This window comes from Miniopterus natalensis, chromosome 6 (assembly GCF_054644295.1).
Source record: "Miniopterus natalensis isolate mMinNat1 chromosome 6, mMinNat1.hap1, whole genome shotgun sequence".
Classification (NCBI taxonomy): Eukaryota; Metazoa; Chordata; class Mammalia; order Chiroptera; family Miniopteridae; genus Miniopterus; species Miniopterus natalensis.
Window position 1 is genome coordinate 8,993,192 of NC_142086.1, and position 24,786 is coordinate 9,017,977.

The 24,786-nt window shown below is 39.6% G+C and overlaps 1 protein-coding gene across 1 annotated transcript; it reads right to left on the bottom strand.

Annotated features, from left to right (window-relative positions):
* Positions 1-262: 262 nt before the first annotated feature.
* TM4SF18 (transmembrane 4 L six family member 18) lies at positions 263-24,025 on the bottom strand. The gene is made up of 5 exons (XM_016221833.2): positions 23,849-24,025; positions 20,802-20,891; positions 4,368-4,510; positions 1,271-1,451; positions 263-513 (listed from the first exon to the last, which is right to left on the bottom strand). Exons 1-5 carry the CDS (start codon positions 24,023-24,025, stop codon positions 499-501), a joined length of 606 nt encoding a protein of 201 aa, XP_016077319.1. The 3' UTR covers positions 263-498.
* Positions 24,026-24,786: the final 761 nt, after the last annotated feature.

Here is a 24,786-nt window from a genome sequence, read left to right on the forward strand (position 1 = left end):
TTTGTTTTAGATGGCTATGCTTTTTACTGTAAACATAAATTTGTAATCTACTTTTCCACATAGCACTATTCATAACCTTTAAAACATCATTTGTAATGACCCTGTAATTTTACAACTCATGTGCCACTCTTTATTTAATCTTTCCCCTAAACTTCAAATTTTTGATATTTCTAATTTTCCAGGATATTAAATAATGCTGAAATATATACATTTGCATAAAGTTTTATCTTTTATTCTTGTTTATTTACATAGTATAGATTATTAGAAATGGACTTGTTTGATCAAAGGGTATAAATATTATTAAAGGTCTTGACACACATGGCTTAGAAAAAAATTCTAAATGAAAGTGTGGCATAATTTGCACTTTAGTGAGGACTGTAAATTTCACAAATGGCTACAATAAGCACCAAGTAGTCATCTGAATATTGTCCTCAAGCCTAAATAAAAGACTGAGACAGGTGACCATCACGTGATAATGGAAAACATTCTTGTCCGTATTCAAATGATTCCAGGCTGTAAAAAAAAGAGAACCAACGTGAGTCAAGTAGTAACCTCGACTTGATGAATGATTCATAATCCAGGTAGCAACTTAACCTTACCATTTATATCAAACCAGCATGGACTAGGAATATATCTACTTGAAACTGCTAGGAAAGGGATTAGCTAATGTGTGTTGATAAACAAGACACAAGATCTCAGGCATGATGTCTCTTCACTCTGGACTTGCTGGATAGGTTTAGTAGTTTCAATTATAATTAAGTTAACATTAATATTTTAGCAGATGATGCAGAAATAGTTCCAATAGATGTAGACACATTTCGCTTCTTAAAAGCCACTCACTAATGACTCTGTATAAAGAGGATTATTAGCTGAATGTACCAGCATTCAAAAGAAAGAAGATAAGGTTGTGAGCCTTTGATTATTTATGAACAAGAAAATTCTCAATACATGTAAATGCATATATTTATTTGAGCTTTGGGTTATATCTACATGGAACACTGAAGCGTTGCTCATTGAAAACAGTGGGTTGTTCTCATCATATAACATGGAGTGTAGATTTTACTGTTCCATTGATTTAGTCCATGTAGACAAAACAACAAACCCACTGGAATATTGGTAAAAATGGGAGGTATCAGAGGTTGAGTAAAGATGAGGGCAGTAGGGATGGAACGGAAATGATGGAATTCTAAAAGCCTTTTATCAAAACCCATTGGATGTTGGGCAGTGGAGGTAAAATGGGTGAGGTACAGTTGCCAGTGGGGGGTGTTACCTGGATAATGACTGAATAGGTTCCACACAGTATCTTGGACAACTGAATGACTACTCTGATGAGGCAGACGATCACCTGAAGCCCACTGAGTGCGATGAGAATGGAAAACAAAATGATGTTCCACTGCACTGCCTGCGCAGGTTCAAGGCACCGCATCCAGACGCTGGGATCTGTAAGGAAACTGGGAGCGAGGAGGGAAATGGTCAACAAGATCCAACGAGGCCAAGCCCACATACGTGGCCCAAGAATTCTATTTATATGTTTCGGATGCAAATATATATTGTTAAAACACATAATATTATTAAACATGAATTCGTATATTTAAAAAAATCATTCAGTACATATATTGAACATATAGTGTGCGTAGGGCAGGGCTATGCTTATTGTAAACATGGTGCTTGACTCAGAGACAATTCTAAGCAATTAGGAAGCAAGACATGTACTGAAGATTCAACAGCAATGAAAGGCAGCAGATGTCACACCAAGGGAGGTGAAGACTGCCCGTGGCCTGGGCTCTCAGGGACAGGGCTGAGCTTGCACTGGATATAAAATCACACAGGTAGCAAAATGAGAAAGACAAATTCTGCTAGAAATTCCTAGGCTCTGTCCCACAGCCCTCTAGAAGGGTGGTTCTCAAACTTAAGACTACATCAGGATTGTGGAGGGCTTGGGAAAATGCAGATTGTGGGGCCCCACTGCAGAGTTTTGGATTCAGAAGCTCCAGATGGGGCTCGAGACTACATTTCTAAGTTTCCAGGTGATGGTGATGCTGCTGGTCTGTGCCCACAGTGTGAGGACCGCTGCTTCAGAGAGTTGCTGTTCTGCCTTTCTTAAGATTTAGACTGGGAATGCAAAAGGCCAGAAGGTTTGATCAGTCTAGTTCAGCATGGAACTGTGAGAATGAAATAACTTCCAAGATAATTTTAAAGCCACTGGGTCAACCTGATGATTTTTGCTTACTTCCAGGTCTGCCATGGCCATTACCTCTTCTTATGAGGATAGCACATGCTCTGTTCAACTAAATCAAAATGGAAAACTGGTCTTTAAAACATCCCCCAAACAAAAACAATCAAACCTATTTACAGGGCAAAATTTTCTATAACTATATTGTCAATAATAAGATGATTTTTTTCTCAAAAAAGCAATTCAGGCAGCCTGGGTACCAGCCAAGTGGGTCTGGGTATTAATGCCTGTGGTAGAAAGGAGTGAATTCTGCTTGGTGGTGGCTGCCCTCACAACCATGACCTCTCTCCCCTCTTTGTTTTCTCTCCCCTCTTTGTTTTTCCCTCTCACCACTCCATTTCTTCCTTAACAATCTTTCCTATTCTCGATGCTCTCGGACACTCAGAGGCACTCTGAGAATTTCTTGGTATTGCCACTGACCCTTAGGTCTCAAGAGGTAAAGAGCACTGAGTATGAAGTCACAACTCCCGGCCTGTAGGATCTTGGGAAAGGGGCATTACACCTCTGACCTCTAGAGTTTTATCTGGACAATGAACTTAAAATATCTAACATTAAGGCTACTGTGACTGTTTGTTGAGAGTTATGTAAAACTGCTTAGGAACCTGTAAGCACAATACAGATCTAATTTCCTGTTACCATTTCCCTAGACCCGTTTCAGGTGCCCTTCTACTCCTAACTCAGTCTCAGCCACCAGGGAAGCTAACCTCTTCAACATCCTTACTCTAGACTGTTGCAAGTACATGCTCTGCACAGATCACCCAACACTTAAAGCAAGATGACTTGCAGGGTTTCTGTTTTGCTTCCAGGCTATGGTACTATTTATTCTTGTAAACCATAGAGAGTCATAAGTGTACCAGCAGGGTCTGCATGGAATAGAGAATCTGGAAACAGGTGAATGTAAATATCAAAGGCAACTGGAAAGGCATAGTGGGGAGGCACGTGGGCAGCCTGATATTCTTGTATTGAAAGGTTTTGGTTTGAGAGACCCGTTGCTGGATCACAGAATGCTTCACACTGGCTTCTTTGGTTTTGGGGTGAGGATAATCCAGAGGCTAATGGCATTTAAAAAAATGGTTTTTTTGCACCCAGTGGGACTTGATACATTAGGGTCCCTTTCCTGAAGCCCTTCAACCCCACAGGATTGTCTCCTCCAAGTGCTCAGAAAGGCCAAGCGTTGTTTTTTAGGTTCTCCTGACCTGAGGAAGAGCTTTGGACGTAGCACCTCGTGGAGCCTTCAGAATGAAGGCAGCACAGAAGCAGTTCTGCCACGCAGCTCTAGGTGAGCACGGAAGACCTCAAATAAGATGTGGGTCTTGAACAGTAGAGCCAGCCCTGGGGAGCTGAGAAGAAATGTAACTCCCCTGGGGAGTGGTACAGACACTGCCTGGTTTTATTCCGTTAGAATTCTGAGCGTAGGGCGAGACAGGGAGAGATTCAGTGGCCCTCTCCTGTGTGCCTGTCTGCCACGCTTTGAGCTGCCTCTGTAGATGCTGGCAGGTCGGTGAGCCCAGCACGGTGCCAGCGTGAAGCATTCTGTGATCCAGCGCCGGGTCTCTCAAGCCCTGACCGAGCCACCGCACCAGCCTCCTAACCGCATTTTCGGTAGGCTGCAAACCCCCGCACCCAGGCGTGTCTGCGTCTCAGACTGCGCTTCGCTTCTCACCCTGCCCGGCTCGGTCTCTGTGGAGCCCCTGCTGGTATAGCCCTGGGTGGCCCCATTCAAGGCCACTGTGATTCTCTCTCAGCTGAGCCCCTTTATATCTGTAACCTACCATATGTCCAACCTGGCCACAGAACAAGAACTGACCTCCCAGAACCACTCAAGGCGCAGGCTCCAGCGGTCGCCAGACCACGGTAACCATGAAGCCCTGTTCTGAGGCACGGGCGAAACGCGCCTTTCGTTTGGGTATCTCCACGAGAGCCTCAAAACAGTGAGAGCATGTGGGTTTACGAGACTGGAGAAAAAGACATCTGAACAAAGATCTGTGCAGGAATATATTGGTCTGGAGATGAGTAAACACAAAGGAAAATTCTGCACTAAACTAGCTGCATGGAACCCTACAGTGACCGTGGAAAATGGGCACGAGCATGACGCCGGGTGTTCCTGACCTTGCTTTGAAGAATTGTCCCTTACCGTCCTGCAGTGCCTTCAAAGGCGTATTCCCAGCCATCGGGGGTGCGGCAGTATGGGCCTTGGACAAGGCCCACTGCTGACATGGCCAGGCAGTATCCAGAGAAAGCGATCCCAAGAGCAGAAAAGATCATGGACAGCAGCGTCTAAATTAAACACAGAAGGAGGAGGTTAGTGCCACAGAATGAGCCAAGGAAATACTGTGGATAAATGATCAGATAGGTACCTTCCCCTATTCGTCCAAGCCCGCTCAACTCTGTGCAATACAAAATGCCCAGATAAAACAAGGAACATTTCATCCAAACCCACCTGATCCTAAAAACAAGTTTTTAAATGATTTTTTGTTAGGCATTCCATAGAGGTGACTAGTTCATTTACTAAATTCCTTCCCTGTTTTTCTGGGACTTTTTTTTTAAGTTTCTTTACCTTTATTGTTGAAAATATTACAGATGTCCCCTTTTTACCCCCACTGATCCTCTCCACCCCACATCCATCCCACCCCTAGGCTTTCTCCAGACCAGTGTCTGTGTCCATAAACATATAAGTTCCCTGACTAATCTCTCTCCAGCCACTCCCCCCTCCCCACCTTCCCTCTTAGATCCCTCAGTCTGTTCCATGCTTCTGTGTCTCTGGATCCATTTTGTCCATCAGTTTTTTTTGTTTATTATATTCCACATATATGTGCGATCATGTGGTACTTGCCTTTCTCTGACTGGCTTATTTCACTTAGCATAATACTTTCTAGTTCTTCCATGCTGTCCCAAAGGGTACGAGATCCTTCTTCTTTACAGCTGCATAGTATTCCATGGTGTGAATGTCCCACAGCTTTTATATTCACTCATCTACTGATGGGCACTTGGGCTGCTTCCAGATCTTAGCTATTGTAAGTTGTGCTGCTACGAACAGAGGGGTGCATAAGTTCTTTGTGATTGATGGTTTGGGTTTCTTAGGATATATTCTTAGAAGTGGGATCGCTGGGTCAAATGGCAGGTCAGTTTTTAATCTTTTGAGGACCATACTGTTTTCCACAGTGGCTGCCCCAGTCTGCACTCCCACCAGCAGTGTGCTAGGTTTCCCCTTTTCTCCACACCCTCGCCAGCACTTGTAGTTCATTGACTTGATGATGGAGCCATTCTGACAGGTGTGAAGTGATACCTCATTGTGGTTTTAATTTGCATCTCTCTGATGATTAGTGACTTTGAGCATTTTTTCATGTCTTTTGGCCATCTGAATATCCTCTTTGGAGAAGTGCCTATTTAGGCCGTTTCCCCATTTTTTAATTGGATTGTTTGTCTTCCTTTTGTTAAATTGTATGAGTTCCTTATATATTTTGGATATTAACCCTTTATCAGATGTGTTGTTGGCAAATATGTTCTCCCATACAGCAGGCTCCCTTTTTGTTTTGTTGATGGTTTCTTTTGCTGTGCAGAAGATTTTTACTTAGATGCAGTCCCATTTGTTTATTTTCTCCTTAGTTTCTCTTGCCCTAGGAGATGTATCAACAAGCATATTGCTAGGAGAGATGTCTGAGATCTTGCTGCCTATGTTTTCCTCTAGGATTTTTATGGTTTCATGTCTTACATTTAAGTTTTTTATCCATTTTGAATTTACTTTTGAGTATGGTTTTTCTGGGATTTTGACATCAAAACAGTGATCACCTCAGACATAATGCAGCGAAGGGATGTGACCAATCAATCCATACTTAGTCGTTGAAGACATGTTATTCTCTAAGAACCATAAACTATGATCCTTGCTTTTTGCTTATGTAAATGATATTTTAATATATTCACATGTAGTAATATGAGGGGAAATATTAGGTGTTAGCCTAGATGGTCATATTCGTATTCCAGCCAGGCCGGGATTGCTGGGGAGGAGGGTGTTGTCATTGCGTGGAGAGAACGAGCAGTGTTCGCAGGCAGAGCAGCGCAGGCGGAGTTGTGAGAGAGAGTAGATTGGTTTGACCTAAGTGGGGTCCTGCAGAGGAGTAGAGGAGAGAGTTGTGATAGGCCTGATGCTAATGCTGGGGAGACAGGGTTCATAGGACACAGTCTAGCCCTTGTTTCTCTTACAGAGTGAGTGCAGCTTGATGGATCTGGGTGGAACATGGCCTTGAGTGCTGCTGGATCAGGGACTCTGCACTTCCTCCTTCCAGACAAAGGTTTAATAGCCTTTTATTAAAATTTTTTCAAATCTACAAAAAAGTTGAAAGTACAGTACAGTGAACCCCTATGTATCCTTTGCCTAGACTCCCCTTCTGTGAATATTTACCACTTTTGCTTGCATACTCTCTCTCCCTCTCTCTCTTTATGTATATGTATATACATACCTATATTTATTTATTTACACATTTTTGTTGCTGAAGTATTTGAAAGACATTATGATTTCTCACCCCTACATACATCAGCTCATATCTTCTAAGAATAAAGATATTCTGTTATTCTGTAGCTGTTTTTTTACAGTTTCATAGAGGAACCAATAAAGGTTTATGCACAAAATCATATCTATTTAGTTTCCTTTAATCTATACCTTACTGCCTTTTTGTTTTTTAGTATATTAAATAATTTTTGAAGAATCCCAGCCAGTTATCTTGTAGAACATTTTACATTCTGGACTTTTTTTATTTTCTCCACATTGGACTTGGGTTGAGCCTGTCGGCAAGAATATGTGATTGGTGTGGGTACACTGTGGGCCTCTCACTGCTATTTGTGATGGTAAGTCTGAGCTCTTGGTTTAGGTGGTTTCCTTCAGATCTATAAATTCACACTTTCCACTTTGCAAATAGTAAATAATTTGCGAGGTAGTACTTTGAGGCTGTGTCATATCCTGTTCCCTAAAGACATTTCAACAGATGAATTTAGCACCCAGTGAAGATCCTCATGTCCATTGATCACCAATTTTCACAATAATTGGTTGCAATGTGCTGCTTTTCTATCATTTCTTCTGCATTTATATTATCATTTTTCTGCGCAAAAAACCTTCCATTTCTTTCTCCACTGCATCTCTTTCTGTAGACTCATAGATGTTCCAATTCAATGTGTTCTAATTCATAACTGTTACTATTCTTTTAGCTGTTGAAATGGTCCATATATGGCCATTGGGGACATCCATTCAAAGTCAGTTCCTGTGCCACCTGACATGTCCTTATCATTCTTTGAACATTTCCTTGCTTTCTGGCACAGATGTCCCAAGCTCATCTTGAATTTATGTTACCCTAGACTTGGCATACGTTCTTTTTTCTGACAAGTCATGTAGTTGGTTTTTGAGCAAGGATGTGATATAAACCAACATATGATTTTGGACGATTTCTCTAGCAGTGATGTCAGGCCAGCTGGAAGTGAGAGAACCCAGGAATAAAGAATCCACAGGGAGACAAGTTCAAGTGACAAAGACATGCAATGGAGAAAAAAGACAATGAGGAAATGAGTAGCTGAAGATGGACTGAAGAAAAAATCCAGAGTTTGAAACTTGGATGAACAGGAGACAGAAATAACTATGCCAAGAGGAGTAGTTTGGTTTGGGAAAAAATTAATTTAGTTTTAGAAGTGTTTGTTTCAAATGAGAGTAAGACAGCCAAACAGAAACGTGCAGTAGCCAGTTGATGATAAATTCAAAATCTGAGACCAGAAAGAGTGAAAAAAACAAACCTGTGCTTTTAGGAACAAGGGTTATCTATATTATTTCTTTGTTTAAAATTATTTTACTGATTATAACATTAATATATGTTTATTATGGAAAATTGGAAAAATATATTTCAAAAACAAAGGAACAATTCTGCTTTTCTCCTGTCTGCTAATTATTTCATTGATATCCTCTCATATGATTAAAAGCTCTTTCAAGTACTATTTCTTATATTGATTTTAATAAGGTTTTGTCCCATGATGGAATGAGATAAACAGAGCTACTTTTTGTTAGCTACTTTGTAAAGAAAATTTACCTATTCACCAATGCCAATTTTGAAAAAGGAACCCTAGTACACTGCTGGTGGGAATGCAAACTGGTACAACCACTATGTAAAACAGTGTGGAGATTCCTCAAAAAAATTAAAAATGGAATTTCCATTTGAACCAGTGATCCCACTTCTAGGAATGTATCCTAAGAAGCCTGAAACACCAATCAGAAAGCATATATACACCCCTATGTTCATAGCAGCACAATTTACAATAGCTAAAATCTGGAAACAGCCCAATCAGCAAATGAGTGGATAAAAAAGCTGTGGTACATTTACACAGTGGAATACTATACAGCTATAAAAAGAAGGATCTTTTACACTTTGAGACAGGAGGTAGCATGGAGGGACCTAGAGAGTATCATGCTAAGCGAAATAAGCCAGTCAGAGAAAGACAAGTATCACATGATCTCACTTATATGTAAAATCTAATGAACAAAATAAACTGACAAACAAAATAGCCCCAAAGACATTGAAGAGTGGAACAGACTGATGTATTTCAGATGGAAGGGGGTAGGGTGGGAAGAGATTAACCAAAGAACTTACATGCCTATATGCTTAACCCATGGACACAGACAATAGTGCAGTGAAGGTCTGGGGAGGGAGCAGGAGTGGGGTGGGGGTGGGGGGGTGAGTGGGGGGAAAAAAAAGAATATCTCTGTAATACTTTAAATAATAGAGATAAATTTTTTAAAAAGAAAGAAAAAAGAAGAAGGATGTTTTGAAAAGACTGAGCTCCTTTTTTACCAAATGTACACTTAAGCAGTTCACTGGAAAGATCAGTGAAGAATTTCTTTTTTGGGGGAAATTGACAACCATAGCATAATATATATTTATGTATATATACACACACATTACAATGCAATTAATGCTAGATAACATTGCACAATCCAGGTAAGCATCAAAATGAAGTGAGAATAAGAATCTCTCTGGCCCTGGTTGGTGTGCTAAGTGGTTAGAGCATCGTCCCCTGCACGGAAAGGTCAAGGGTTTGATCCCTGGTCAAGGCACATACCTGGGTTGTGCGTTCAATACCCAGTCAGAGCACATGAGAGAGGCAGCTGATTGATGTGTCTCCCTCACATTGATCTCTCTCTCTCTCTCTCTTCCTCTTCCTCCCTCTCTCAAATCAATAAAATAGGGGAAAGGGTAGATGGCAGCACTCTGACAAGAAGCAGAGTGCCCTTGCTTCCAGCCACGGACTGGATTTACAGCTAAAATACTGCATAATCAACTTAGAAAAACAAGAGAAATACACCTGAGTGGACATATTTTGAGTAAGGAGCACTGAAGAAACATCATAGAGCCTGGTAAGAGAGGAAGGTGTTGAAAGGAGGAGTCACTCCTGAAGCCACTACTGGGCTGTAAGGTTCAAGGGTTAGAGGCTGCAAAGCTCCCTCCTCTTGGGAGTGTGAACTGGCATCCAAAAGCTGGGATCTTACACCCAGAGCAGAGGAGAAGGGAAGGAAAGCTGGTGCAATGTGGGCAAAGGGAGCCAGGGGAACAGTGTGCCTGCTAGGAGGGGACTACTCCTTCCCAGGGAAACAACAAGCCTAATTGCGGAATCTGGAGCAAAAGACTTTCACCCTGGGTGCTGACCACAGGAAAAGCTGTCCTGCAGTGTGTGGCTTCTGAATAGAAAAGGGCCAGAGGGCTGCACTCAGCAGCCACCTACAGGGACCCTCTGCTTTCCTGTAAGGCATTGTGTCAAACCCCAGAAAGCATTTGAACTGTGTTTTGCATGGAGAAGGGGAAGAGAGCCCTCCTGCAGCCAGAGAGGGACCAGAGCAGCCAGTAGGGTGGATTAGGACTCCAGCTGCCAGGGCTGCTGGTGGGGTGAATCATAAGAGTGCCAGAAGAGGCAGAAAGTAAGCAAGGGTTAGAGAATCTAGTGGAGCAAATATGACAGAAAACTTTCCTAAGCTGATGAAGGAGAAAGCCACACAAGTTCAAGAAGCACAGAAGGTTCCAAACAAGAGGAACCCAAAGAGACCCACTCCAAGACACATCATAATTAAAATGGCAAATGTTAAGGACAGAGAGGGAATATTAAGGGCTGCAAGAGACAGAGAAGCAGTGACCTACAAGGGAACCCCCATAAGGCTGACAGCAGAATTCTCAACAGAAACACTTGAGGCCAGAAGGGAGTGGCATGAAGTTCTCAAAGTAATGAAAAGCAAGAACATGCAACCAAGATTGCTTTATCCAGCAAGGATATCATTTAAAGTTGAAAGTGAAATAAAGAGCTTCCCAGACCAAAAAAAAAAAAAAAGCTAAAGGAGTTCAGTACCTTCAAACCAGCATTGCAAGAAATGCTGAAAAGACCGCTTTAAGAAGAAGAAATATTGAGAGAAAAGTACATCAGCATAAAGGGGAAAATGGCATTAAATAAGTATATATCAATAGTAACCTTAAATGTAAACAGAATAAATGTTCCATTCAAAGAACTTAATAAACAGATGAACAGAATAGATTCAATGACATGGAAGCATAGGTGAGACTGACAAATGTCAGAGGGATGGAGGAGGGCATGTGGGTAGAAGCGGAGAGAGTAACCAAAGAATTTATATGCATATATGCACAACCCAAGGACAGGGACAATGGTGGGAGAGGGACTGGGGAGGGGGCTGGGACGGGGTGGAGTGGCTCATTGGGGAGTAAAAGGGACGTCTGTAATATTTTAAACAAACAAACAAACAAACAAACAAACAAACAAGACATAGGGTAGCTGAATGGATAAGAAAATAGGACCCAAATATATACTGTCTACAAGAGACCCACCTGAGAGCAAAAGGTTCACACAGGCTGAAAATGAAGGGATGGAAAAAAAATATTCCATGCAAATGGAAATGAAAAAAAGCTGGACTAGCAATACTTATTTCTGAAAAAATAGACTTCAAAATAAAGACCATAACAAGAGACAAAGGAGGTCATTACATAATACTAAAGGGATCAATACAAAAGGAGGAAATAACCCTTATAAATATATATGCACCCAATATTGGAGCACCCAAATATAAAAAAATATTTCATGGTGGACTTTAAGGGGGAGATCGACAGCAACACAGTCATAGTGGGAGACTTTAACATCCCACCATCATCACTGGACAGATCATCAAGACAAAAAATCAACAGGGAAACAGAGACCTTAAATGACACACTAGATCTAATGGATTTAATTGACATTTATAGAACATTTCATCCCAAAGCAGCAGAATACACATTCTTCTCAAGTGCACATGGAACATTCTCGAAAATAGACCACATGTTAGGGCATAAGGCAAGTCTCTACAAATTCAAGAATATTGAAATATCAAGCATCTTTTCAGATCACAATGGCATGAAACTGGAAATCAACCACCATAAAAAAACTCAAAAAATATTAAAACACATGGAGGCTAAATAGCATGTTATTAGACAATGACTGGGTTACCAATGAGATCAGGGAAGGAATCAAACACTTCCTGGAAAAAAATGAAAATGAACAGACAACCCAAAATCTATGGGATACAGCAAAAGCAGTCCTGAGAGGAAAGTTCATAGTATTACAGGCATATCTCAAGAAACAAGAAAAAGCTCTACTCAACCATTTAACAAAACAACGAAAAGAATTAGAAAGAGAACAACAAGAAAGCCCAGAGTAAGTAGAAGAAAGGAAATAATAAAGATCAGAGCAGAAATTAATGACATAGAGACTTAAAAAACAATACAAAAAATCAATTAAACCAAGAGCTGGTTCTTTGAAAAGATAAATAAGATTGATGAACCTTTAGCCAGACTCACCAAAAAACAAAGAGGACCCAAATAAATAAAATCAGAAAGGAAAAAGGTAATATAACAACTGACCCACCAGAAATACAAAGGATCATAAGAAAATACTATGAGCAACTATATGCCAACAAATTGGACAACATGGGGGAAATGGACAAATTCCTAGAAGCATACAACCTTCCAAAGCTGAATCAAGAAGAGGCAGAAAACCTGAATAGGCTGATAACAACTAATGAAATTGAAGCAGTAATAAAATAAAAAAACTCCCAGTAAACAAAAGTCCTGGACCAATGTTTAAGATTTACCAAGCATTCAAAGAATTAACACCTATTCTGCCCAAACTATTCCAGAAAATTCAAAGAGAAGAAGACTCCCAAGCTCTTTTTATGAGACCAGCGTCATCCTAATCTGAAAACCAGATAAAGACACTACAAAGAAAGAAAATTACAGGCCAGTATCCCTGAAGAACATAGATGCTAAAATCGTCAACAAAATACTAGCAAACTGGATCCAGCAATACATTAAAAAGATCATACGCCACGGCCAAGTGGGATTTATTCTAGAGATGTAGAGATGCAAGGCTGGTATAATACTAGCAAATCAATAAATGTGACATATCACATAACAAAATGAAGGACAAAAATCATATGATCATGTCAATAGATGCAGAAAAAGCACTTGACAAAATCCAGCACCTATTTTTGATAAAAACTCTCAGCAAAGTGGAATAGAAGGATCATCCTTCAACATAATAAAGGCCATATATGACAAACCTACAGCCAACCTCATACTCAGGGTCAAAAACTAAAACCATTTCCCTTAAAAACAGGAACAAGACAGGGTTGTCTGCTTTCACCACTCTTATTCAGCATAGTATTGGAAGTCCTTGCCACAGCCATCAGACAGAAAGACAACATAAAAGGTATCCAAATTGGAAAAATGGAAGTAAAACTGTTATTATTTGCAGATGGCATGATATTGTACATAGAAAACCCTAAAGACTCCACCAAAGTACTACTAAATTTGATAAGTGAATTTGGCAAGGTAACTGGATACAAAGTTAACATCCGAAAATCAAAGGCATTTTTATACACCAACAATAAATTCTCTAAAAGAGAAACTAAAAAAAAAATCCCATTTACTATTGCAACTAAAAAAATAAGATACCTAGAAATAAACTTAACCAAGGATGTAAGAGACCTGAACTCGGAAAACTACAGGTCACTGAAAAAAGAAATAGAGGAAGATATAAACAACTGGAAGAATATACCATGCTCATGAATAGGAAGAACTAATATCATTAAAATGTCCATACTGCCCAAAGCAATCTATAAATTTATTGCAATTCCTATTAAAATACCAGCAGCATATTTCACAGAGCTAGAACAAATATTCCAAAAACTTATATGGAACCAAAAAAGACCCCAAATAGCTGCAGCCATCTTGAGAAAGAAGAAAAGAGTGGGGTGGGGAATCACTTTACCAGACTTCAAACTGTACTACAAAACCATTGTATTCAAAACAGCCTGGTATTGGTACAACACCAGACATATAGATCAAAGGAACAGAACAGAGACCCCAGAAATAGACCCACACCATTATGGTCAGTTAATATTTGACAAAGGAGGCAAGAGCATACAATGTAGTAAAAACAGTCTCTTCAAGAAATGATGTTGGCAAAATTGGACAGATACACGAAAAAAAAATGAAACTAGACCATCAACATACTCCATACACAAGAATAAATTCAAAATGGATAAAAGACTTAAATGTAAGTTGTAAAACCATAAAAATCCTGGAAGAAAACATAGGCAGTAAAGTCACAGACATCTCACATAATGGAATTTTCACTGATACATCTCCTAGGGCAAGAGAAACAAAAGAAAAAATAAACAAATGGGACTACATCAAACTAAAAGGCTTCTGTACAACAAACGAAATCAGCCTCAGAATACAAAGGAACCCCACGGTATGGGAGAACATATTTGCCAACCACACATCTGATAAAGGGCTAATTTCCAGGGTGTAAAGAACTCATACAGCTCAACAAGAGGAAGACAAACAATCCAATTAAAAAATGAGGAAAGGAGCTGAATAGACATGTCTCCAAAGAGGACATACAGATGGCCAAGAGATATATGAAAAAATGCTCAAGGTCACTAATCATCAGAGATGCAAATTAAAACCACAATGAGGTATCACTTCACACCTGCCAGAAAGGCTGCCATCAACAAATCATCAAATGACATGTGCTGGAGAGGGTGTGGAGAAAGGGGAAGCCCTTGCTGGTAGGAATGCAAACTGATACAGCCACTATGGAAAACAGTATGGAGGTTCCTCAAAAAATTAAAAATGGAACTGTCTTTTGACCCAGTGATCCCACTTCTAGGAATGTATCCTCAGAATCCTGAAACACTAATTAGAAAGAATATATGCACCCCTATGTTCATAGCAGCATAACTTAAAATAGCTAAGATCTGGAAACAGCCCAAGTGCCCATCAGTAGATGAGTGGATAAAAAAGCTGTGGGACATTTACACCATGGAATACTATGCAGTTGTAAAGAAGAAGGATCTCGTACCCTTTGGGACAGTATGGATCGACCTGGAGAATATTATGCTAAGCGAAATAAGCCAGGCAGAGAAAGACAAGTACCACGTGATCTCACTTACATGTGGAATCTAAAGAACTTAATAAACTGATGAACAAAATAGATTCAATGACATGGAGGCATGGATCAGACTGAGGAATCTCAGAGCGAAGTTAGGGGTGTGGGGGGGGAGGAAGAGATTAACCAAAGAATTTATATGCATATATGCATAACCCAAGGACACAGACAATAGGGTGAACGCCTGGGGAAGGGAGTGGGTGCAGGGTGGAAGGGGTCAATGGGGAAAAAAGGGTACATCTATAATATTTTGAACAATAAAATATATATATATAAAATATAAAAATAAAAATCAATAAAATAAAAAAAATTTTAAAAGAATCTCTCTGAATCACAGTTTCATTTTCCATAAAATGCAGATGTGTAGATGATTATAGCACTTATATAACAAGGCTATTTAAAAAATTAAGGACATAATGGATATAAAAATTATTTGAAAAGTGCGAAGTAAAATAAAAATATTACCTATTATTTCAAGTGCCCTTATTTGGTCGATAATTGTTTTCCAGGGAAAACAGCCCACAAAATGTTGGCAAAAGATGAGACTTCCTGGAGGAATGGATAGCAACCAAGAAGTTGATAAAGTTCAGATTATACTACATTAATATAAAGCATCTTGGTCTATTGATATCTTAAGCTGAAGGAGTTTAAGAAAACTGTAGAAGCAGGATTCCATTTGCAGACAATTGCAAGTTGAGGTGAGTCACTCTGACCCCCTACCTGCCCTTCTTTGAAACAGATCATGAAACTCCCATGACAGGTACCTTCCTGTACCAGGAAGAAAGAAGACATTATCACCAGAGACAGGGAATGTGGAACCAAGAAACCTGCATAAATAAACTTACTGAACTAAACTTGGTCTTTCAGTTACTTCTTCACTACCCCTACCTCAAACCCCTCTGTTTTGCCAATGTTCAAAAATTTCTTATCTCTTTGTCTATAAGAACTTTGCTGTCCTGGCCCACCTCTTTAGGCCTTTATTCTCTTGTGAAGGATCGCATGTACATGTAAAAATTCAGTAAAATTTGTATGCTTTTCTTTTGTTAATCTGCCCTTGTCTGTTTCATTTTCAGACTCAGCTAAAGATCCTAAGAGGGTCAAGGGAAACTTTTTTCTCCCCTACAGTTTCTTGCACCGAAAATGTAGCACCATTGGCTGGGGACACCTTGCTAGATCTGAAAGCTGTTCTTGGAGAGAGACTCTGAATCTCTGATGAAATCTGACAGAAGGTAAAAATTCTTGCCATATCAGTCTTTTAAATCTGCCTGTTGAAACCAGTTGGGCAAAGGTGGTAATAATTTTTTTCCTTTCCAAATTTAGATCGGGAGGAGTAAAAACATTTGTAAGAAATTAGTTCCTTGGATTGTGACTCTCGTTAAAATTTGGTTTTGAGGTGCCCATTAGTTATTGATCCTTTCCCTCCCAGGGACAGCTATTGCTTTCTTGTTTCTCTCTTGTTTTGTGTCCTGAGAACTTGGCTTGCCTTTTTGTCTGTTGGGGCGTGCAAGTGTCTCACGCAACCAGTTGTTAGACTGGGGCCCTCAAATATGGCTGTGCATAAATGTTGCACCCCGCTTGTGGCTGGTGTCCTACTGACTGTTGCCAACTCTCAGGAAAGTTTTTCTTTTGGTTATCTGAGGGTCAGATTCTGGATCTTGGGAGGGCTGCATCTTTTTTTTACCTTCTTTAAGGGTCCCTCTTGAATTCATGGCTAAGTTTTGGTTTTAAGTTACTTGATAGGTAAGCCTTTGATATACATATTCGAAACAATTTTTTTTTTAAAGAGCTCTATGGCCAGAAGTTGGCCAAATTTGAGGTTGATATTGAGAGCCTGATAGAACTTTGTTTTAGGGCCTTCCCTCCTAAGCTAGAATGAAGCTATGTGCTCAGAGGGAGAGCAACACATGCTGAAGGCTTTGTGGGATGACTTACTAAAGCATGCCAGAGACACACAGCTCTAAATCCAGAACACAGAAATGCTTTCTTTCTATCTGAGTTGGAAATCTTCTCCCTGATATAAGAAGCAAATTGAAGATAATGTAGTTGGATGGGTGGGTCAGCCCTTTATATCATTCAGGCTGCAAACCAGTACTTTGAGGAAAAAACAAACAAACATATAAAACTGGCCTTGTCCTACAAGCCTCGTCTTTACAAAACCAGAAATGTGGCTCTAATAGCAATTCAAAGTCCATCTACCCTTACTGATCCCCAAGTGTCCCCTATTCATCTCCAGATGCTGGCAGATCTAAAAGACCAGGACATGGGAAACAGGACTGTTCTGCACTTAAGAGAAAGGAAAAAAGTCTTACCATGTCTTTGAAATGTAAACATCCCAAGAGATAGCTAAGATACTACCTAAAAACACCTGAGAGTGAAAGGGAGAAAGGGAAAAGAGGCTTAAAAACCCCTAAACTGCTATGAAAGCTCTCTTGCCCCAAATCTAGACCACAGCCTCTGTAAGACTGCTTGTCAAGGACAAATACACATTTTCAGACCTCATCAAGTATATTAGTAAAATACTTTAGCCATCTGAGCAGATAACCTCAACTTGGTCCCTCTGTTCTTTTACAAACTAGTGAGTTTTGTATTAATGTACTTGACATGACTAAAATTTAACAAAAGCTGTAAGATCTGTGTGTCTGTCCATATGTTTATGTTGATATATATGTTATTACATTAATTAAATGGAAGGCCATTAGGCTAGTGGGCTCCAATACCATAGCGCCTATGCAAGCAAATCAAATCTAAGCCTGCAAATGCCTCAAGGTTGTGAAATTAAAACCTAGGAACAACCAATCACAAACCACCAACTAGATTTTATGCTATAGCCAATCAATAATGACCTTATTTGCTTCTGCCTTTCCTCTATAAAGGTTTTCCCCTGAACTCCCGTCTGTTGAGTGTACCTAACTACTTCCTGTTTGGCAAGGCCTGATTCAAACAGATTTTTGTTCAAATAAACCCTTAAAATATTTTTAACATCTCAGTTTATCTTTTTAATGATATTTTATGGATGTAACATAAAACTGCCTTTGTATGGTACTATCAAATTAGCTTATAAAATCTTTCAGAGGAGTTCTATTCAAACTGGTTTGAAAATAACTGAGCATACAGTTAAATGAAGTATTCCTAAAATTCTCAGAAATATAGAAACTACCCAAAGGTTTGTTTTTTAAGTTCATGTGGTTTGGAATAACCTTGGTAAACAAAGCTGGTTTTAAGATCTTTAAGGGGAAAAAAACAGACATAACTTCAGAGTTGTCAGCATTAAATACAATGCAGACATATAATTAATGTTCCCAATTTTCTCCCACCCTCTGGAATCACTGAGAACTAAAACTGCCCTTTCCCAAAGCCCTGCAATCTCAAGTAGGACACCTTGATATAAACTTCAGAGAATGTACCACAATAGCTCATGTTTAGACAATCTTCATGCCTGTTGCTGAGTGAGCAACTCAGTAAGTTTTCCAGAACATCTAATAACACCCCCAAGGACATTTAACTATGAGCTAGGAAAATCTGTCAGATGACCACTGCCTGCCCTTATTCTATCTGAAGATGCTTGGAGCCCAACATCTAGAAATCTTTTTAACTGACAGCCCACTAGACCTAAAAACAGAGTTTATAGTTTGTTCTAAACATTAACCTTTGCTTTTCCATAGAAATGCCCTGGACTGAGATGCTGCTCTCATGGGCTATGGGACAATCTACTAACTCAGTTTGTGGACTGTGAGACTTCTTGGGGGAAGTTTCAGACTGGGTTCAGGAAATGCTACCCCCTAAATAAGGCATCTTGGAAAATTGAATGTTTTAAGCTAAAGGAGTGTAAGAAAGTGGCAGAAGCAGGATGGTCACTCTGACCAAGCCCCCCACCCCTGGCCTTTCTTCCCTGAAACAGGGCATAGAGCTCCCATGTGAAAGGTGCCCTCCCGGTGCCAGAAGGAAGCAAGACATTCATATCACCGGAGACAAAGAATTGGGGCTGAGAAATCTATACAAACAAGCCTTGTTAAACTAACCTTTGTCTTCCCAGTTACCTCTTATCCATTTACTAACCCAAGCCCTTCTGTCTTGCCAATTCTTCACATATTTGTTTCTTTATCTATAACATATAAAAACCTGGTGCTCTGGCTACTTCTTCAGGTCTTTACTCTCCTGTAAAAACTGCCATGTTCATGTAAAAATTTAATAAAATGTGTATGCTTTTCTTCTGTTAATCTGTCTTCCATCAGTTTAAGTTTTCAGACCCAGCCAGGGACCCCTAAGAAAGCCAAGGACAACCTGCTCCCCTAAAAAGTGAACCTCGGGTGACTTCAATTTCCATTCTGGATCTTCAGAACTTACAGACTGGTACAGACTCAAATTTGTCCTGTAAGGTATGCCTTATTTAATTTAAATGAGAAGCAATTGCCAACATTTTATAGTTGAGAGGATTTAGATCAAAATTCATACTTCTGCTTTTTATTGAAAAGAGAATTATTGCCCAATTTTGTCTTGGTAAGAATTGGCTGGACTAGAGTAGCTCTAAATGGAAAGTTTGCTCTAATGCCTACAGGCTCACTTCTTTCATTTCCATCAGATATTTGGCTCCTGAGGACATATGAGTTGGGACTTCTATTCTAGAGCCTACCTTGAAAGGGCTAAGCAGGGAATCCTCTCCCCTTCCTCATGCTCTTCCCATCCAGATGGCAGTCATCTCATGCAGTGTTGATTATATGGCCTTGTTCAGACTCTAGCTTATTTCTAGCATCCATTTGTGTTGGAGATGCTAACACTGAGTTTAGGCAAATTGAACACATTGATTTTTATTGCCACATACATTTGTTTTCTAGAAATTTCTTGAGTTTCATAGCTTAAATTTACCTAAATCCATTGCCTCACTAGGCTTTTCCATAAATATAATACCAGCAGCTACTGGGGGATACTTAGTCAACTGGTTAAGAAAACACATGTATGCACACACACACACACACACACACACACACACAAGTATATTTAAACTTTTCAATTCTTCACCAAGGGCACAGTGCTAAATTATGAAACTGTTTTAACCTTCCAAAGGCATTGGTTAAAGAAACATTTTGGCTGCACATTAAAATCTGGTTGAACCTCAGACGAGCTAAGTCAGGGACTCTGGGGGTGGAATTTCAACTCCAGACTCCTAGATGACTGCAATGTACAGCCATGGTGTGGAGCCACTGCTGCAAAGAAAGCCTACCAGACCTCTGGGAAAGCTCCTCTTAGTTAATAAACCACAAGTGATTCATCTATAAAATAGGAGCAAGAATGATCTAATTCACTGGCTAAATGTAAAAGAACTATAAAATGCTATGCAAATATGAGTGAGCAATGCCGATGATGATGAAGACAAGAATCCTGGCAGAAACGTAGCAGCCCAACTCATGCCTGTACAGCACAGGCTTAGAAAATTTGGGCATATTATACTCTCTTGATTCTATTTTAATTATTTTTAAAGTTCCAACTTAGAAATGTACATTGCCTATGCCCAACAACACGGATGAATCCCAAATCATTATGCTGAATGAAAGAAGCCAGATACAAAAGCCAAATACTGCCTGGTTCTGTTGATGCAAAGTATAAAGCATCCATAATGACAAAAAGCAGACCAAGGACTAGTCTCTTGGGATGATGGAAATGCTCTATATCTTGATTGTGATGGTGCTTTCATGGGCGGATTCACTGTCAAAAGTCATGCAATTGTACTCTTTTAATGGATCCCATTTATTATATGTAAGTCAGTCCTCACTAAAGAAGAAAAAAAAAGACTTTACAGAAACCCAGTTAGAAAAAGATAGAATTATTTTATAATCTCATTTATCTTTAAATTCTGAATTTCCTAAAGAATATCAGCAGAACAAAGGTGAAGAAAAGAGTGTATAAAAAAAAGAGATTATTTTTGGAGTAAATTCTTGGGCTGTGTACTAAACAGATCACAGTGAGGGTAGCATCATGTTAATATTTTTGTGTTTCTGAGTAAGAGGAAAGAAAGTCAAAGCCCACTCAACTATCTTCAAAAAACTATTGCTCTTACCATGTATTTTTTGCTGCAGTTTTCACTCTGGCAACATTTGTAGTTGTTGTCACTGTCCAGGACAAGAAAGGCTGCTGCGACTATAAGCATCTATAGCAGGGAAGAGAAAAAAATATCCAAGGGGACACTAGTTAACATTCATGCTCATAACCAGAGCACAGAGCATAGATTCTGGGTCAAGTCGACCTGGGTTCGAATCCTAGCTCTGCCACTTTCTGACTGTAAACTCGCAAGTATGTCTTCTAAAACGGTGTTGTTAGGGTATTATGAGTAGTGTGTGTGAAATTTTGAACATAGTGCTTGATTCATAGTAAGTGATTGATAAATGTTAGTTATTATTATCATGGTTGATCAGTCATCAAAAGCTAACAATTAAAGAGAAGTGGTATGGACATTGGGATACAACCTAGCAGCAAACCTGCATTTCTCACAGACCCAGGTGTCAAAGACAAAGGAAAGCCATTTATAGACTTTGCAGTTTGCCAGCCTCTCTCCATTTACTGTTGTCTGGGATCAGGGGTGAGAGGCACGGTAAATCTGAAATAGCAGCTCTTGATTCAAAAGTAAAGTAAGTCAGTTCCCCCACATATTCAAGCCACCTCAAGTACAAATTTTCCAGAGTGTTTTGTCTGTAGCAAGCCAACAAACTGGGAGAATTCAATATATTCTACTTTCCCCTTTTTTGGTATCTTAGGTAAAGGATTGTATATTTGTTCTGGAAAGACATGACTCTCTTGATATTTATAGTTTGTGATTGGGGCAGGTATGGAACATGTATTGCTTCTGGCAAATTCTCCACCTATCCTTTTTTCTCACTGTTCAGTACTGGATTTTGAAGCTAAGTTCATTGTTATTTTACTGCTCGTAGTCAACATTTCCAGTTTCCAAATTCCTTCAGTCTTTACTTATTTATCAATCAACTTAATTCTTTATCTATATTCCTCTCCTTTCTCTTAAAAGCATTTGATGCAGTAGCAATAATATTTTTTTTAAAAAATCTTAGACAATTAAAAATAGAGAACAGGTCCTTTTCCCAGTTTTAAATTTTATATGAATATAAGCAAAAGAGTCCTATATTCCCTCCTTTCAACACATTAGCTATCACAGATTTTAATAGGTTTTAACACAATCATGCTTGCAACTCTTCCATGTACTACAATTATGTATGGAAGGAAATGAGATAAGGCACAGTAAACCAGATACAGTAACCAAATTCATTTATAATATTGGCAGAAGTGGCTAGACCTAGGCCCTGGAGTCCTGCGCAAAAGAGAAACACAGGCAGAGCCTGTGTTGAAAGAGAAACTGCTTCCTTTTTTGGTTGTAAAATATAAATGCAATACAGAGGCTCAAGAATAAGGGAGGAAAATTACCCATAATTCCACCACCTTCTCTTGTTTTTCATGTATCACCAGTGTTTTCCCACTTGTGTATACTTTACATAGTTGCAATCATAATTTATTCACGATTTTGTTATATATTTTTTTCACTTACAGAATGTTCATTTTCCATGTTGTTAGATCTTCATCATTACAATTTTCACCACCATAAAAAGTGAATGTGCTTGGCCAGCATAGCTCAGTGGTTGAGCCTTGACCCATGAACCAGTAGATCACGGTTCGATTCCCGGTCAGGGCACATGCTCGGCTTGCAGACTTGATTCCCCAGTAGGGGGTGTGCAGGAGGCTGATGATCAATAATTCTCATCATTGATGTTTCTATCTCTCCCTCTCCCTCCTCTCTCTGAAATCAATAAAAAAAAAAAAGTGAATGTATCACAGTTTATTTGGCTGCTTCTATGCCAGGATGCTGCTAGTTATTTCTTATTATAAATAATGCTGCCACAAACATCTGTGTATAATCTCTTTTCTTATTTTGGATTATTTCCTTATAATGAATTTTCAGATTTAGGATTACTGACTTGGAAGACAGAGCATTCTCATGGATCTTAATATACCATTTCAAAATCTTCACAAAAGTTTGCATTTATTTATGGAAACACTACACCATTTGCTATGTACCCATCATATAGCAGCTTCAATAGCATTGGGTATTAGTATTTTAAAGTTTACTAATTTAATATGCAAAACAGTAACAAAGTGAAAACTATTTTCCAACATAATTATTCAAGTATTATACAAATTAAACCCCCAGAGAGGTAGAAATAGATTATAATGGATTTGCTTCTGGTGATTGGTGATATAGTAAGCTTACAGTGTACAATGTGTTGTTTCTAACAATGATATGACAGGAAAAGTGTCTTTTCCTCTGAGTTGCCAACATGATTTATTTTTAAAAAAGAAAAGTCATCAGGAAAACACTCATGGATTCTTACTGTGCACAATTTGATTTAGTTTTCAAAAATACCTTCCATTATTAAGGGTATAATGTCCCGCTATTTACCAATGAAATGGCCTATTCTTCAATAAGTATTTATAATCACAATAGTCACTGGGTACCTACTACAAGTCAGTCTCTGTACTGGACACGCCATATGTTAGATTTTTTTTCATCCCCACATCAACCTGAAAAGTAAATGCCATTATCCCATTTCCAATTGAAGACAAGACACTGAGTAACTTGCTCAAGATCTCGTGGCACAAATGACAGAGATCTGAGTGCAAATTTGTCTGCACGTCCAAGTCTCTGTCTTTTCCACGCCGTCTGAGTATCAAGCTAGAGAAATAGGGAGTGCAGGCAGAAAATCTGTTCTGGAAAAGAGCAGTGCCACTGGGGATTCAATAACCCTAACTGACACATAGAGTTCATGAGGACACAGTGTTTCTACAGGCCAGAGTCTCACAAGCTTTTATTAGGATTAACTTCCTGCACTGCCGAAGCTACATAAACGAGCAGTTTACCAAAAAACAAAGCCACTCTCCAAATCCTAAGGGACTACTTGCCTCTCTACCCCCACCCATCTTCCAAATCCCAGACCCAGGATTAGTAGAACAATTTTGCATTACCGATTACTTTTAGTAGGAACAAAGCAATTCTTAGTAAAAACTCTTCCTTTTGTGATCCCAAGTCTCCCAGGTCCCACTTACCATGATACCTGAGAAACAGATTCCTTCAAAATACCACACGTAGTTGGTGAGCTTACTGCTGGATGCATAGGAAGTTTGCCCGTTTGGGAAATACAATAGTATATTCACAATTATACTCCAAAGTGCAAGCAGAATCAGCAGACCACTGAGGCAGCCTCCACACTTCCGAGACCCCATTCTACCCTGTTCAGAGCCTGCAGGAGATTGCAAGAGTGTAAAATTACATAAAGCCTGTTTTTTATCCTACCTGTCTTTTCTTTCTTTCTTTTTTAAAATTACCTACCACTTTCTGGGGCAGCGCCCTTTAGTTAGTATTCGTGAGGAGCCCAGGACGCAGGCAGGACTGCAGCCACAGTCGTGCTTTACAGTTTGCAGAACAATAGACAATGATCTACGACTGAGGAGCTGAGCTGGTCTTCATCCTGTGCCAGAGGAATGCGGTGTTTTCACTGCTTTTAAAACAAGTTGTTTTCCTCTGGGTTAGAGCACCACAGACTCAACCGAGCAGTGATAAGAAGGAAGTCTGGGCTGGCGTTGGCACTGAGTCTGGCAAATTCATCTCACAGTGGAAGGGAGTTAAAGAGAAAACTACCGGGACTAGAGCTCGGCAGGCCTGTGGTATGTTGGCTCGAATACCATCTTTGCATACCTGCTTTTAACGCAGTGTTCTTATTTGTGGGCTCCCTCTTCAGCAAGCATTGTTTAAACTGCAAGGGGCACAAAAAAACACAAAGGGCCAGGAGGGCTGGCTGTTGAGGAAAATAAGACGTCACAGTTGCTGGGGTCATTGTTGCAACACCAGAGCTCATGTCTGTTTTCTCTGCCTCTCTGAAAATTAACAACAGGGATAAATTCATGACCTTCTTACTGCTTAGGAAAAGGGAGTGAAGCAAGTTGGGTAATCTGATTAAGATTTCATGAGTAATAACTTTGAAACA

What these genes read in the sequence shown, in the direction of transcription:
- TM4SF18 (XM_016221833.2), bottom strand. Translation starts at nt 24,025, where the DNA reads ATGGGGTCTCGGAAGTGTGGAGGCTGCCTCAGTGGTCTGCTGATTCTG. An exon ending in TCTGTTTCTCAGGTATCATG is followed by an intron (nt 20,892 to 23,848) that starts GTAAGTGGGACC and finishes TCCCTGCTATAG; the next exon opens with ATGCTTATAGTCGCAGCAGC. An exon ending in TTTGAAGGCACTGCAGGACG is followed by an intron (nt 1,452 to 4,367) that starts GTAAGGGACAAT and finishes CCTCGCTCCCAG; the next exon opens with TTTCCTTACAGATCCCAGCG.